Raw genomic sequence first — 13,634 nt, forward strand, 5'->3', positions numbered from 1 at the left:
GTGCCGGGCTCCTAGTGAGGCGTGCTCGCTGCCTTCTCTCTTGTCTGGTTATCATGCTGACTTTCCACCCAGTCTTCAGCCCCCATCTTCTCCTACTGAGGGTCCCTCGGAGATGTCTGAGTTTGGGGTTCAGACTGCATCGTGAATGTAGCTGCTGTCAGAAGCTGAAACACTGGGAGTCCGGCTACCCTGCAGGATAGGGCACCATGACAAGGCTCTGAGACCCCTTGGAAGTCAAAGTCTTAAAACCTGGTTTTTGGAGGTTATTTCAAAAAGAGAGAGAGAAATCTGTAAATCATGCTTAATGTATTGATTTCATCAAATCACCCAAGGGTCCTGGAACCCCACACCTTTAAGAATCATTCCTGCCCAGTTTCTGGGGAAATTTCCTCCTTGGCTGGGGATTCTAAGAGGGGCTAGAGACAGAGCAAGGAAAGCCGCGTAGGGTCAGCATCCCAGGCGCAGAGAGGGGAGGCCCGGCTCGGAGTCCCCGGTCAGCACAGGGGCGTTTTCAGGCGGAGGCTCTGCTGACAGAGACTTCTCTTGAGGAGGCCCGCTTCCGGGGCCTGGCGGTCTTGCCCCTCCCTGTACAGAGCAGTAGTCCCAGCTCAGCAGGCTGAATTCCAAGTGTACCCTCAAACCAGATCCGCCAATTTACATCACAGTGAGGTCTGCGAGTACCAGCAGGCTGGCTTTGCCAGGACAGTTTGCCTGGATGATGCTGTGTTATAAACAGGCATCTCTGAGAGATCAAGGTCAGAGTGACCTGTCTGAACGTGCACAGAAGCTAGTCCTGACCTGAGGGCACACCTGAACAGGGCAGGGCACGAGGAGGGCTCCTGCCCAGAAATATTCTGGCCCCGCCTGTGGCCAGTGTCAGAAAGCCTCTCCCCTGCCCTTGGGCACCTTGGCACCAGCCGGCGAGTATGAAACTCCGTGGCCTCCTGCTGAGTTACTGTCCCTCCCTTATGTGCTCTCAAGAGATGACAGGCACCACACTGACCGAGGAAAGACCCTCCTCCCCATCTCCCACACCCAGCATGTCTGAGTCAGGGCCGTCCACTACCCCCTCCACCCTGTGCAGCCTCTGGGGGTATCTGTGGCGGCTGGCAGGCATGGTGAGAGGAGCCTGCGTGCAGTGAGGTGGGTACCCGAGTGCCACCCTCCCACCTCTGAGCCCATGCAGCTGCCATGCCCCCATGGGAACACGTGTTCCTTCCTCTCACCTACCCAGACGGTGTCCTCCCCTGACACTCATGCTGATGAATGGAGTCTGAACCCTCTCAGAGGTCAGGGAAGGGGCCCACCTGGGGGTCTGAAGACCCGTGTCATTGCCGTGCGTGGTCCAGCTCGCATCCTAGCTGTCGCCCATGGGCCTGACCCATCACCTCCCAGGGCCTGCGTTTCCTCCACTGTAAAATGAGGTCACGAAACATCTGTCTGCTAAGGTCGCCCGCCGCCGTTCCCACCCTCCCCGATTCCCTTGGGGGGGGCCACCCTGACCCTGTCACATTCGGCCGAGTTAATCTGTGCGGCACAGAGGATGCCTGTTGCTTTTGTGATTCCACAGAGACCACCATCAGAGGGCACTGGCGTAGCTATTTCCCTACATGGTCAAATCCTTCGCAAATTGTTTCTTAGAAACTGCTTTACGTGGGAACCGATTGTTCTGGAATCTCTCCCTCTTACAAAGCAACTGAGGGTCTTTTTTTTTTTTTTTTCCTCCTCCCTTCCTGGAGGACTGCCTTTGAGCTTCCACATCAAAAGGCACATATGCTCTTATCTCTTGCTGTAGCGAAGTAGCCAGGGTTACATTTGGGGACCACGAAGCAAAACTCAGGCCCCCAGAGGAGCATGAAAAGGTCACAGCTCTTCTAAAGGCCATGAGACACCAGAGGCTGGACCACGCTGCTGGGACTGATCCGAAGTTACCCCTGTGAATGTCCGCGCCCATCCCTCACCACTGTTTCTGTTTTGTTCTCTTTTGCCAGTTTGCTCATGCAAAAATCGACACGCCAGAGCCAACTGCTTAATAATTAGGTCCGGAATGCTGTTGGGTATACAAAGCCCTGTAAAACCACAGCTTTTCCTGCATTCCTTCTAGGAGAATAAGACCCTTAGAAAATGTCCTAAAAGAGTTTGTCTTCTTAAAAGAAAGAATTTTTCACCTACTGCATTACCATCATGCTTTGACTCCAGAATGACTTCCGTCTCCCACAGATTTTGAATAGTTTCAATGATAAAAGATTGTAAAGCAGACTCTTAGAGTCTAGAAGCAAAACTTGCAGCCCCAAACCTTATTCCAAATTAATACATGAATTGAGAGTAAACGCAAGCATGGCCAGAGCCAAAACCATTGGATATAAAGCTATCCAGGCCCATTTCTGGAGAAGAGTTCAGAAACTCTATCCCTGAGAGAGGACCCTGGTGGAGTGGACTGGGTGGGGAGGACACCACGAGAGCATATTTTAGGAAATGGGTGATTCTAGAGCATTCGGAGCAAGGTCTCAAAGTGGCCAGCTATAAAGGCGCAGGGCCCTTGGGACAAGGCGTAATTCAGGGGAGCCTCTGTGGTGAGACTCTCACAGGCTACAGGAAGAGGAATTTCCATCAGAGGCCAGGCAGGGGGCTTGGAACCAGAAAGAAGAGAATTTGCTCTTAAGGAAGGGACTGTGAGAGAAAGGGCTGAGACCTGCTTCCACAGGGCCATGAAGAATGCAAACTAGGGTTACTTTAGAAGTCTCTTATCTGTAAAATGAGGAAGTTGGATTGAATTCATGCTTCAAAACTTGTCTGGCCACCTGTGTCACCTGGGGAACTTCAGGAATGCAGGTTCCCAGGCTCTACCTTGGATCCATTCAACAGAACCTTTAGGACCAGGGACTGTGTATTCTCTGAGCTGCCGGGAGATCCTGCTCAGCCGGATTTGAAGACAGTGGGCTGAGAGCCTCTCAACTGACCAGGTGAATCACGCCCTGCCCAGCGTGTCGGGTCAGACTCCGGGGATGGAAACCAGGGACTCCGGAAGGGTTATGGGGACTCTTCAGGGGTTTTCTGCCCAGAGCCTCAGAGCGGATCACCGCTGGGCTGGGACAAACCCAGAGCACGCACGTGCCAGGGGTGGGGGAGCCAACCTGTCCTCCTGAGCAAAGGAGAGCACCCGCTTCTGTTTGCACCCAGGGACCCCAGCCACAGAGGCCGGAGAAGTCTGGTTTCCCCTCAAGCAGAGTGCAAGCCCCAGAAAGTCCAGCTGCCACCAGACATGGTTGGTTCCTTAAAATCAAGAAGGACGTAGAAAGCTAGCATCGAGCCTCAGACCTCAGGTCGAGCCTGTGCCCAGGATTCACCAGGGTCTCAGGTTTAGGCCCAGATTTCCTGATGATGCAGCTTCCTATTTAGACACAGAGCTCACACTGCCTTTGTATTTCCCAGGCTCCCATAGGTTATCCCAGAAGACACCGCAGGGAGGGGCGAGGGGGAGATTTCCTTTCCTTCCGGAGTGCCCATCTCAGGTTATACCCCCGCCGCCTTGCTCTCTTGCCCTGTTGAGTCAGTCGGCAGCTCCAGGCTACCTTTCATCCCATCAGGCACCAAGCAGGCAATTCGGCGTGCTGGGCAGACGAAGCGGTGAGCCTGCGGTCCGGGAATTCACAAAAGAGGCACGTGTGCGCGTCTGCGGCTGCCTCTACCTGCACCGTGACTGCGTGTCTGGAGTGTTGCAGGCTTGCCTCCCGGGCAGGGCCTGGCTCAGGCCAGCCACTCCTTGTCCTCGCTCCATCCTCGCGTGCCTGAGTGATGGATGCTTGCACCGAGGCTGAGGAGGCCTCCGGGTGCTTGTTGTGACCCTAGAACAGGACCTGCTGACCAGCTCTGGGGAACTGGCCCTGCACCTTTGGTCACATTGACATCAGCCCTGGGTGGGAACACACTGGTATCTGACGGATGTCACTGGTGCACCTGTACACAAGGACCACTCCCCAAGGGGGAGACCGGACCCCCGCACGTGCACACCCTCCTTGTCTTCCTTCTACTGCCCGCAGCTCTGTCCCGTCTGAAGTCCCTCTCTGTGGCATGGTTCCTTAGCAGCGGAGTCCCCGCCTCTCCCTGGCTGGGGCATTCTGTTTGACACACCCCATCTGTGTCACCATCCCCCCATGACCCTGGTCACCATCCCTCCAAAGTTAAGAACGGTACCCACCCCGCCCCCCACCTCTGTGATACACAGTTGGTTGTTTTAAAAGCTGCATGGAAGCAAACCCCCATCCAGTGTAAGTTGAAAATGTGTTCTCACTCTTTGCTCTTCGAACAATGGTCAGCAAGGATGTTTAAGATCAGGAACAAAATGAATTTTTACATTTTGGTGTTTCTTGGTACTTCAGACCATATGCATGAAAAAGGCTGGTGCTGCCCAAGGGAGGGGGCAGCGAGAGGGGCCATCTAGTCTACCTGGTTTATTTTTACAAAGCAGGGAGTTAGTTTGCTCAAGGCCCGTGGCTAGTTAGTTGTGAAACTAGGCCTGGACCTTGAGGCTCCTGAAATGCAGCCTCTCCTCCCCGTCCATCCCCCTGCTGGCCCCTGTTCCCTTTCTTACAGCAGTACCGCTGTTCTCCCTTCTCCCCTTCTCTCCAAATGTGGCTCCCGCCAGCGCGACCGGCCCTGTGAAGTCACCAGCTCAAGGCTCCCTGGTGTCTGGAGCCGCTGGCCTGGTGTCTGGTGTGGATGCCAGGAAGCCTTTCTGTTCACTGGCTGAGCCTATTCACTGGCCCAGGCTGCGGCCCCGGGAGACTCGGAGGCACTGTTCACACTCAGGGGCTGACGGCACTGCTAGCAAAGTCTGCAAGGAGCAGGGGGAGGAAGGAGGAAGAGTCTTCTCAGAAGAACAGAACCGGGAGGCTGTCTGTCCTCCTTGGTTATGTTGCCACAGCCCCATCCTGTCTGGGCCCATCGCAACATGGCCTTAATTGGAGGCAGATCCAGTTCATTCTCCAGAGTTGAGGCCCAGCTCTTCCCAGTGTTTCTGTGGAGAATTCCCGCTCCTCCAGCCTCTTCTCCAAGCTCCCTCTGCTTCGGTCTTACAGGCATTTGACTCTCGGGCTCACTGTGTGGTGCTGTTGGGGTGGGTTCTGCTTTTGCTTTTGCCCTGTTTCCTCCAATCAGACTGAAAGATGGGGCTCATCCGCTGCATCTTTTGTATTTATTTATTTATTTATTGGCTGAATTGGGTCTTCGTGGCTGCACACAGGCTTCCTCTAGTTGCGGCAAGCAGGGGCTACTCTTCATTGTGGTGCGCAGGCTCCTCAATGCGGTGGCTTTTGTTCTAGAGCACGGGCTCTAGGCGCATGGGCTTCCGTAGTTGTGGCATACGGGCTCAGTAGTTGTGTCTCACGGGCTCTAGAGCACAGGCTCAATAGTTGTGGTGCACGGGCTTAGTTACTCTGCGGCATGTGGGATCGTCCTAGACCAGAGCTGGAACCTGTATCCCCTGCATTGGCAGGCAGATTCTTAACCACTGCACCACCAGGGAAGCCCCTCGTCTGCTGCATCTTGACCCGGCCCGGAGCAGCTGGCCATCGGACACGCGGTTCTCCTGAGAGACCGAGTTGGGCAGTTTATCCTACGATTTATTTCTTAATTGGTCTCTTAAAAAGTGATGGGGGATTGTGTCAGCATTGTCCCATTTTTCTTTTTATTTATGAACTGTGACACCAATATTCCAAAAACAAGAAAAAAGATTTAGGAACATCATTCTTACCTGCCCCCCCACTTTCATAGGACGGTTTTCACCCCGCTGGTGAAACGGCATAAACGTGAGCAGAAGTGGCCTCTCTGCTGAAAATGTCTGTACTCTTTCCAGCTGGCATGGGAGAGAAAACATCTTCGAAGACACCCATCCGCGCCCCTCCCCAAGGCCACCCCACCACCACAGGAGGCACCCCCTCCTCCTGAGCCCCCACCCATGGCAACACCAGCTTCCCTGCAGGCATCCAAGCCCTCCCTCCTCTTGGCCTGTGAAACCCCACTTTCTGGAAGGGTCATTCACGCACCCAGAGTGTGATTCTAAGTCTTTGTATTCTTTCTCTGGGTGATTTCCCAGTTTAATCATGGCAAAAAGAGTCTAGAATTTGGATTCGGCTGTGACCTCTGCCACGCGCTCACTGAAGTGAATGGATGCGTAGTTTTTCTAAGCCCCAGTTTCTGCACCTGGGAAATGGGGTCATAAACCTGCCCCCTTCTCTCTTGCGCATGGGTGGGGGTTGGGGAGCAATTCCAGGAGCAAACAGAGCAAGAGTGTGTCCCAGCACTTTGTAACCAATAAGATGGTATTGTAAGACTCCACCTTCTTAGAGATGTTTCAGGTTTCAGTGCAAAGAAGGGGCATATTTTTGGTTCTAGAGAAGTTTTTTTCCTGTACCCTAAACTACGCACATTCCTAATCCGCAAATCCTCTTACCTGTCCCCTCCCCCACACCTCCCCTTCCTCTCCTATAGTCCAGGGTATCATCCTGTTTCCCCCACAGGAATCATCTGCTCTGGGAAGGGAGGAGAGAGGAGGCAGGAGGCCAGGTGGAAAGGCGGATGCATCTCCTGAACCTGGAAAGATTTCTATGAGAGCAGCTTTCTTGAGGGGCGTGGAGTTCCATTCGGTTCCACCAGAAACAGACGGTTCCCACCCCTGGCTGGAAAGCCCGCCATCTCCTCCTCATCCTGGTGGCTCTGCAAGGCTGTGTGTGTCTAGGGCGCGTCCTCTGCATCCAGCCGTCCCTCGTGCCCTCCGTGGGGACCCGGTCAGGATCGCCTGGGTGGTCACGTGGGATGAGCCCCGGGGGACACAGAAGCTGCTGTTGGGGCTTTAAGGAGCCCTCTTAGGTGGTGAGCAGCTTCGTCACGGTCTCTTTAATTCTTCGCACTTGAGAAATGAACATTCCATCACAAAGAACTAACCAGGAATTCCACCAGCTCTCAAAGTCTCCTCCACAGCAGCCACTGGGCTTTGACCTGAAGACCGTCCTAAGTGAGACAGCATCTCGCAGAGAGAAGAGGAAATGCGGGGAGTTGGGGGGAGCAGGCCCTGCCCTCCATCTGGTCGGAGTCGTCCAGGCACCGGGATCAGGGCCTCTTGCCGCAACAGCAGAACCGTGGCTGAAAAAAGTAATTTTCTGAATAGCTAATACGTCATTCATATGATATGATACGTCACATTGAGAAACAGCAAGGGGGCCACGATGACCATCCTCCCGGCCGGTCGTTCTTGTCACCAGACGTGGCCAGTGTTTCCAGATCCTACCAGATACTCCCAGCAAGCAGATGGGCGGGATGCAGGTGTACAGGTTCTTCCCCATCTGTGAAACTCTAAATGAATCCTTCTGTGCAGAGGTCTCTGCAGTTTGCTTTCTTCACTCCCCCTCTGTCCAGGAGAGAGGAGAAGGATGGGGGGGGCGGGGCTTGCCGTCTTCAGTAGGGAAGATGCTGTGGCCGGGCAGCGGTTTACCTAGTCTTCCTGCTGATGCACGTGCATCTCAGGCTCTGCTTTGAGCGCACCAGGGGGATGGATGGCCTGGTTAGCTGGCTGGTTAGCGCCGACATGGACACATCTGCGGCACGAATGCCTGAAGCAGAGTGGCTGGGGAGGAGCTCATTTTTGTAATTGTGAGAGATGCTGCCGAGATGACCATGCAGAGGCACTGATTTCCTCCAGCCTCGGAAAACTCCCCCATGGACTTGGTTTCAGCCAGAAGCCCCGGCCAGGCCTGGAGTGGGGTCGTGCTCAAATGGGGGCAGGTCTCAAATGAGCCCTGCGGGATGGGGTAGGGTCCACCCCGGGAGATCACAGGGGCTGCTTGTCCTTTACGTGAAGAACCGAGGCCCCCAAGGGGCTCTGCCTGAGGGGTCCCCACAGGTTGTCAGGATGTGGTCGGTGGCTCAGGCTTTTGAGCCTAAAATGCCCCCACCCGGTCCTGCTCTTTCCTCCTCTGTCCAGTCTCCAGCACACACCCTGGAATGCAGGCAACACCCCAAAGAAAGCACAGGAAAGGCCTCTGTGTCCAGTGGCCCAGGCGAGAGTTGGGAGCAGGGACCCTGACAGTTCCCACCGGACCATGGCGCTGGGAGCCAGCCTGTTCCAGGCCACCACATCTGTGCCGGCTGTCACTGGAGCCAGTGAAGGCCATGCCACGACCTCGGGGCCTCAGGCCGGCGAGGTGCCCTGTCCACAAACAAAGCAGCACAAGAGCTACCTTTTCCCCCGCCGGTCCCGGCACAGCCCGCTGAGAGGCCCGGGCCCGCTCCCCCGCCTGGGCCATGGCCTCACCCCTTCCGGTCTGTGGGCATCACCCAAAGCCTGGCCCACCTGCCAGAGCACCCCTTTCTCCCCCAGCAGAGCTGCTGGACCATCAGCTGTCCCCCTGCTCGGGGTCCCCCCTCTCCATCGACCCCTCCTCCCTCCCCCAGCCCCACCTCCAAGCAGGCCTTGCGTCTCAAGACCTTTGAAGGAAACTTCTTTCCAAAAGAGTTTGAGGTTTTGCTCTTAGGGGCCTTTCACGCCATAAGTCTGGAGACCTTCAAAAGCACGGTAACAGCGTTCTACTTCCTGCTTTCACCTAGAGCTCCTCCCAGGTCAGCCGAGGGCCCAGGGGGCAGTGATCCCCACTTGGCGTGGCTCCTTGGGATAAGGGGATCCCTGGAAAATGACACTCCTCCTTTACCTGGTTACTCCCGATGCTCCCTCCTGGAAATGTGGGAGGGAAGAGTCTAACTAAGCTTGAGCCGTGGCCCCGCCCCCTTCTCTCTCCCTGCCTGTTGTGGGGGGGCATTGACCAAGCACCTGCCCCTCGCCCAGGACAGTGCTAGGCAGATGACGCATTGCGGGTGGGAGGAGCGAGTAGAGGGGGAGAGACTTACGTACTTGTACTTTACATGTGCGTTGGGGTGAAGCAGCTCGTTGTTACCTGGTAGCACTCAGTACAGACGAAATGTGCTGAGTTCAGGGGTGGGAGGCTCACAGGGCTGCAGAGTCAGGAGGAGGGAGAAGGGATGAACTAGGAGGCCGCTCTGAGGGGTGAGGATGGAAGCAGAAGAGGAAACGTGTGCACAGCGATGGCCGGAGAGAGTCTGGACGTGGCACAGAGCAACACGGAGAAGGAGCTCCAGGCTTGCGGCTCGTAGGTCGACCAGTCTTTGTCAAGGTCAGAAGGAGCGAGAGGGTGGCCCTTGGACCATGTCTACTGATGTCTTTGCTTTGGCTTGCATGATTTAATATTTTTAAATAACCAATTTAAAATAAAAAATTTATTCAGTTACCTATAAATGTGAGAGATCAGACTCAAATCCAGAGTCTGACCTTGGAAGACAAATCAATATCAGGCGACAGTATTGTATTCGTTTCCTAGAGCCGCCGTACCAGAGTGCCACACACTGGGTGGCATCAAAACGACAGACGTTCCAGAGGCTGTAAGTCGGAAACCAAGGTGTCAGCAGGGCCACGCTCTGTCTGAGACTCTGGATAGAATCCCTCCTTGCCTCTTCTAGCTCCTCTTTTTCTTTTTCCAGTTATATTGAGAAACAATTGATATGCCCCACTGTATGTATTTAAGGCATATGGCAGGATACTTTGATTTGCCTGTGTTGTGAAATGATCGTCATGGTGGGTCAGCTAACATCCCTCATCTCTATAGAAACGATAAAAAGAAAAGAAAAAAGAAAAGAAAAAGGAAAAGAACTTTTCTCCTTGTGATGAGAACTCAGGATTTACTCTCTCTTTATTTTAATTTTATTTATTTATTTATTTGTTTATTTATTTTATTTTTTGGCTGCGTTGGGTCTTCGTTGCTGTGAGCGGGTTTTCCCTGGTTGTGGTGAGCAGTTGCAGTGCCCAGGCTTCTCAGTGCAGTGGCTTCTCTTGTTGCAGAGCACGGGCTCTAGGCACGTGGGCTTCAGTAGTTGCAATGCGTGGGCTCAGTAGTTGTGGCTTACGGGCTCCAGAGCACAGGCTCAGTAGTTGCGGCACATGGGCTTAGTTGCTCTGCGGCACGTGGGATCTTCCCGGCCCAGGGATTGAACCTGTGTCCCCTACGTTGGCAGGTGGATTCTTAACCACTGCGCCACCAGGGAAATCCAGGAGTTACTCTCCTAACTATCCTGTATATCATATAGAGGTGTTAACTAGAGTCATCACCCTATACATTACATCCCTGGTACTTATTTATCTTATAGCTGGAAATTTGTACCTTTTGACCAGCTTCCTCCAGTCTTCTAGCTTCTGATGGTTGCCAGCAGCGCTTGGTGTTCCTTGGCTCCTAGAGGCATCACTCCAGTGTCTGCCTCCATCATCACGTGGCCTTCTCCCCTGTGTGTGTGTGTGTGTGTGTGTGTGTGTGTGTGTGTGTCTTCTCCTCTTTTAAAGACACTGGTCACATTAGGTTAAGAGCCTGGCCCATTCCAGTATTATCTCATCCTAGCTTGACTCTGTCTGCAAAGATCTTATTTTCAAGTAAGGTGACATTCATAGGTACTGGAGCTTAGGACTTTAACGTACATCTTTGGGGGACATAATTCAGCCCATCACAATGATCTGATGGTGTGTAATCAGCTAGGTGTGAGTGAGACAGGCCCAGGATTGCACAGACCCTGTGGCTGCGGGCAGCCTCTCACTCCTGGGAGATTCATGTCCCCGGCCTCCTCGAAATTCTTTGGCCACCGCTTCCCACCGGCTTCCTCTCCAAGTCTTTACTCTGCAAGGCCCCTTCCTGCCCGAAGCCGCCCCCAGCATTCATCTTCGTGGTGATTCTCACTGCTGCACACTCACAGGGACTGTCTTCACATTAAACGTTTTGACAATAACAGCGTGTCTCATCTGGTCCTTGGTGTGTGTTGTCAGGTGACTTTTGCAACCCTGACCTTTGTCTCTGCTGAATATTTCATCAACTTCCTTATGTCTTATCTCAAGTAACATGGGTTCCACTCCGTGAGCTCTTGGCAGTCTGTAGGGGAGGAGGGGAGATCCAATGGTCTTAGACCCAGTGGAGGAAAATAGCATCTGGTGTGTGTGTGTAAGAAGTCTTTCACCCCAACAACTTCTGAATTGTTGGAGCAGCCCCCTCACAGCAAGGGGACCCTGCCCGTGGCTCAAGTCAGATGGCGAGGGGATTTCTGGACACGGCTGACTCTAAGGGATTAGAAGTAGTTTATACAAGCTGGTCCCCAATATTCAGAATTTAATCATTTAGATTCTTGCCATTTAAGCTTTTTGGGACTTGGAGATGGAAGCCCCTTCTCTGTGTCAGCCAGATTTCTAACGGGCACTGTGTGGTTTCCTCCTCAACTCCAGGCCTCTCTTCCTCTCCGTCGACCCCCACCCAAGTGGCCAAGCAACACACGTTTCCTCTCGAATCCTATAAGCATGAACCTGAGAGACTGGAAAATCGCATCTATGCCTCGTCTTCCCCTTCGGACACAGGCCAGAGGTTCTGCCCGTCCTCCTTCCAGAGTTCAGCCAGGCCTCCGTCAGCATCTCCGACACACCAGTCTCCCTCAAGATCTGTAAGTCTGGGCCTTCTCCTGGGGGCCGGGCCGCCAGGTATGGGAGGGAGGGCCGAGTCTGTACAGAGCTGAGGCTAAGACTTTGCACTCCTGACATTTTTGGTATATTTTATTGTGAGGGAAAAAAATGGCAAGAGCGCAGTAGGCAAATGGAAATCAAATGAATGGTAGCATCTGGAACATGATCAGAAAAAGTTTTTTGCTCTCTCAGCTTCTTTTTAAAAATCAGTCATTAAAAGCTTTATTTGAATGTATCTTGATTGGAATACTAAAGTAAAAAGTCATAGGCAAAGCCAAAAAATGTGTTTTTTATAGAAGTTTTATTCTGAATTTTAAAGATTTACAGTCTGACATCATTTGACTTGGGAAGCATTCTTTCAAAGGTGAGCCTTTCAAAGCGGAGCGGGATGGGAAAACAGGTGTCTTTGCATCCTTCAGAGAATGAGAACTAGTGAGCATGGATGGAGGAAGCTGGCTTAGTGCCAGCACCGAAACACTCTGCATTTCAGCACCGTGGGCCCTAAGTGTGGGGACCACCATCACCACCTCCTGGTTCACGTTGGGTACCACCCAGTATCATTCCTGTGCCCAGCAAGGATATAAGAACCATGTCACTAAAGTCTATCCACATGGATGTAACTGTTTTATTCATTAGCTGTATTAGTTTCCTGCGGCTGCGGTAACAAAGTAGCACAAACTCGGAGGCTTAAGCTATTGTCTCAGGGTTCTGGAGGCTGGAAGGCTGAAATCAAGGTGTTGGCAGGACTGTGTTCCCTGCAAAGTCTCCAGGGGGAGATCTTTCGTGGCCCCTCCCAGCTTCTGGTGCCCCAGACATTTCTTGGTTTGTGGCAGCTTCACTCCAGTCTGTGCCCCCGTCTTCCCTCTGAATCTGTTTGTGTCCACATTTTCCTCTTCTTATAAGAACACCAGTCATATTAGATTAGGGGCCACCCTAACTCAGTATGACCTCTTCTTAACTTGATTACCTCTGCAGAGACCTGATTTCCAAATAGGTCACATTCACAGGTATCTGTGGTCAGGACCTCAGCATCCCTTTTGGGGGGACACCATCCAGTTGCTGCCTTTGGGAAGAAAGAAGATATGTTCGTCGTGCAGAGAACCTACCATGACTCTTCTCCTTGTTCCTCTGGTGATTATTTTATTAGATGCAAGCTTAGCAGAGCATTAAGTGCTGGGGGATAAAATGCAAGGTGTTGACTCTGCCCTCTAGGACTTACAGTCTTACTGGGAACAGAATAGCACTCAGATAAAACAGTTACATAACAGCGGAAAGTAGGCTGGGTGGGGACCGGGGATGAAGAAGAATAGTCGACCCTGCAGGGGGTGGGAAAGGGAAAATACTGTTGTCTGAAAAGGGCCAGGAAGCCTTGGGTGATTGTAGGGTTTAAGTAAGGGGAGAGGTGGAGGGAGGGCCTCCTGGAAAAGAAAATTAGCCGTGACTTGGGGTGGGAAGGAATGTGACATATAGCATGGGGTAGGAGCCGGGGGCAGGGGGGCTGTCTCTGGGGGATGGGCATCTGGCAGAGATTGGAGAGAGGAGGACCCCTAGGAGGTGGGCCGGCCGTCCAGACATGGAGAGGGGCAGGGCTTGGCCCCTTAGAGCCAAGGGCCCAGGTGGAACATCACCTGTGTTCCTGGGTGTGAATGAGGAAAGACCTAGAGGTTTCTGTTCTCCCAGGCACTTAGCAAAGAGACTTGGTCATAGAGATAATAGAACAAATATATCCAAAACAGGAATGATGAGGCAACCCGAAGACTATCCAAAGCAGGAAGCCTCTAGTCCCCTCAGGCTGGAGGGATGTGTCGGGAGCCCACCAGATGGGAGGGGGAACCAGTGTTCCCCCTCAGGAGCTGGAGCCACAGAGACGCGGCCACTGGCCAGAGATGCCACGCGAGGCAAAGGGATGGAAATCCTGGTGTCTCCCCCGCTTCCTGCCCTCCACCTTGTGCCAACCCTGCTGAGAGGCCGGCAGGCCAGGAGACCTGGGACAGAGACCCTGGGGGAGCAGGGAGGGGACTGGAGGTGGGAGCCAAGAGGGAAGTGACCGGCAGAGAGGCGTGAGCGCATAAGGTCTCAA

The 13,634-nt window shown here is 53.3% G+C and overlaps 1 protein-coding gene across 6 annotated transcripts in view; it reads left to right on the forward strand.

Moving 5' to 3' along the window:
• PRKAG2 (protein kinase AMP-activated non-catalytic subunit gamma 2) overlaps positions 1 to 13,634 on the forward strand; it is a 274,675-nt gene that overhangs the window by 164,592 nt on the left and 96,449 nt on the right. For 4 of the 6 annotated variants that reach the window (XM_057730691.1, XM_057730692.1, XM_057730693.1 and 1 more), the window contains exon 4: positions 11,324 to 11,535. The exons of the other annotated variants lie outside the window; for them this stretch is intronic. In XM_057730691.1, coding sequence (XP_057586674.1) covers positions 11,324 to 11,535 — 212 coding nt within the window. The remainder of the gene's footprint in view (positions 1 to 11,323; positions 11,536 to 13,634) is intronic. 6 annotated transcript variants of the gene reach the window in all.

This window comes from Hippopotamus amphibius, chromosome 4 (assembly GCF_030028045.1).
Source record: "Hippopotamus amphibius kiboko isolate mHipAmp2 chromosome 4, mHipAmp2.hap2, whole genome shotgun sequence".
Taxonomy (NCBI): Eukaryota; Metazoa; Chordata; class Mammalia; order Artiodactyla; family Hippopotamidae; genus Hippopotamus; species Hippopotamus amphibius.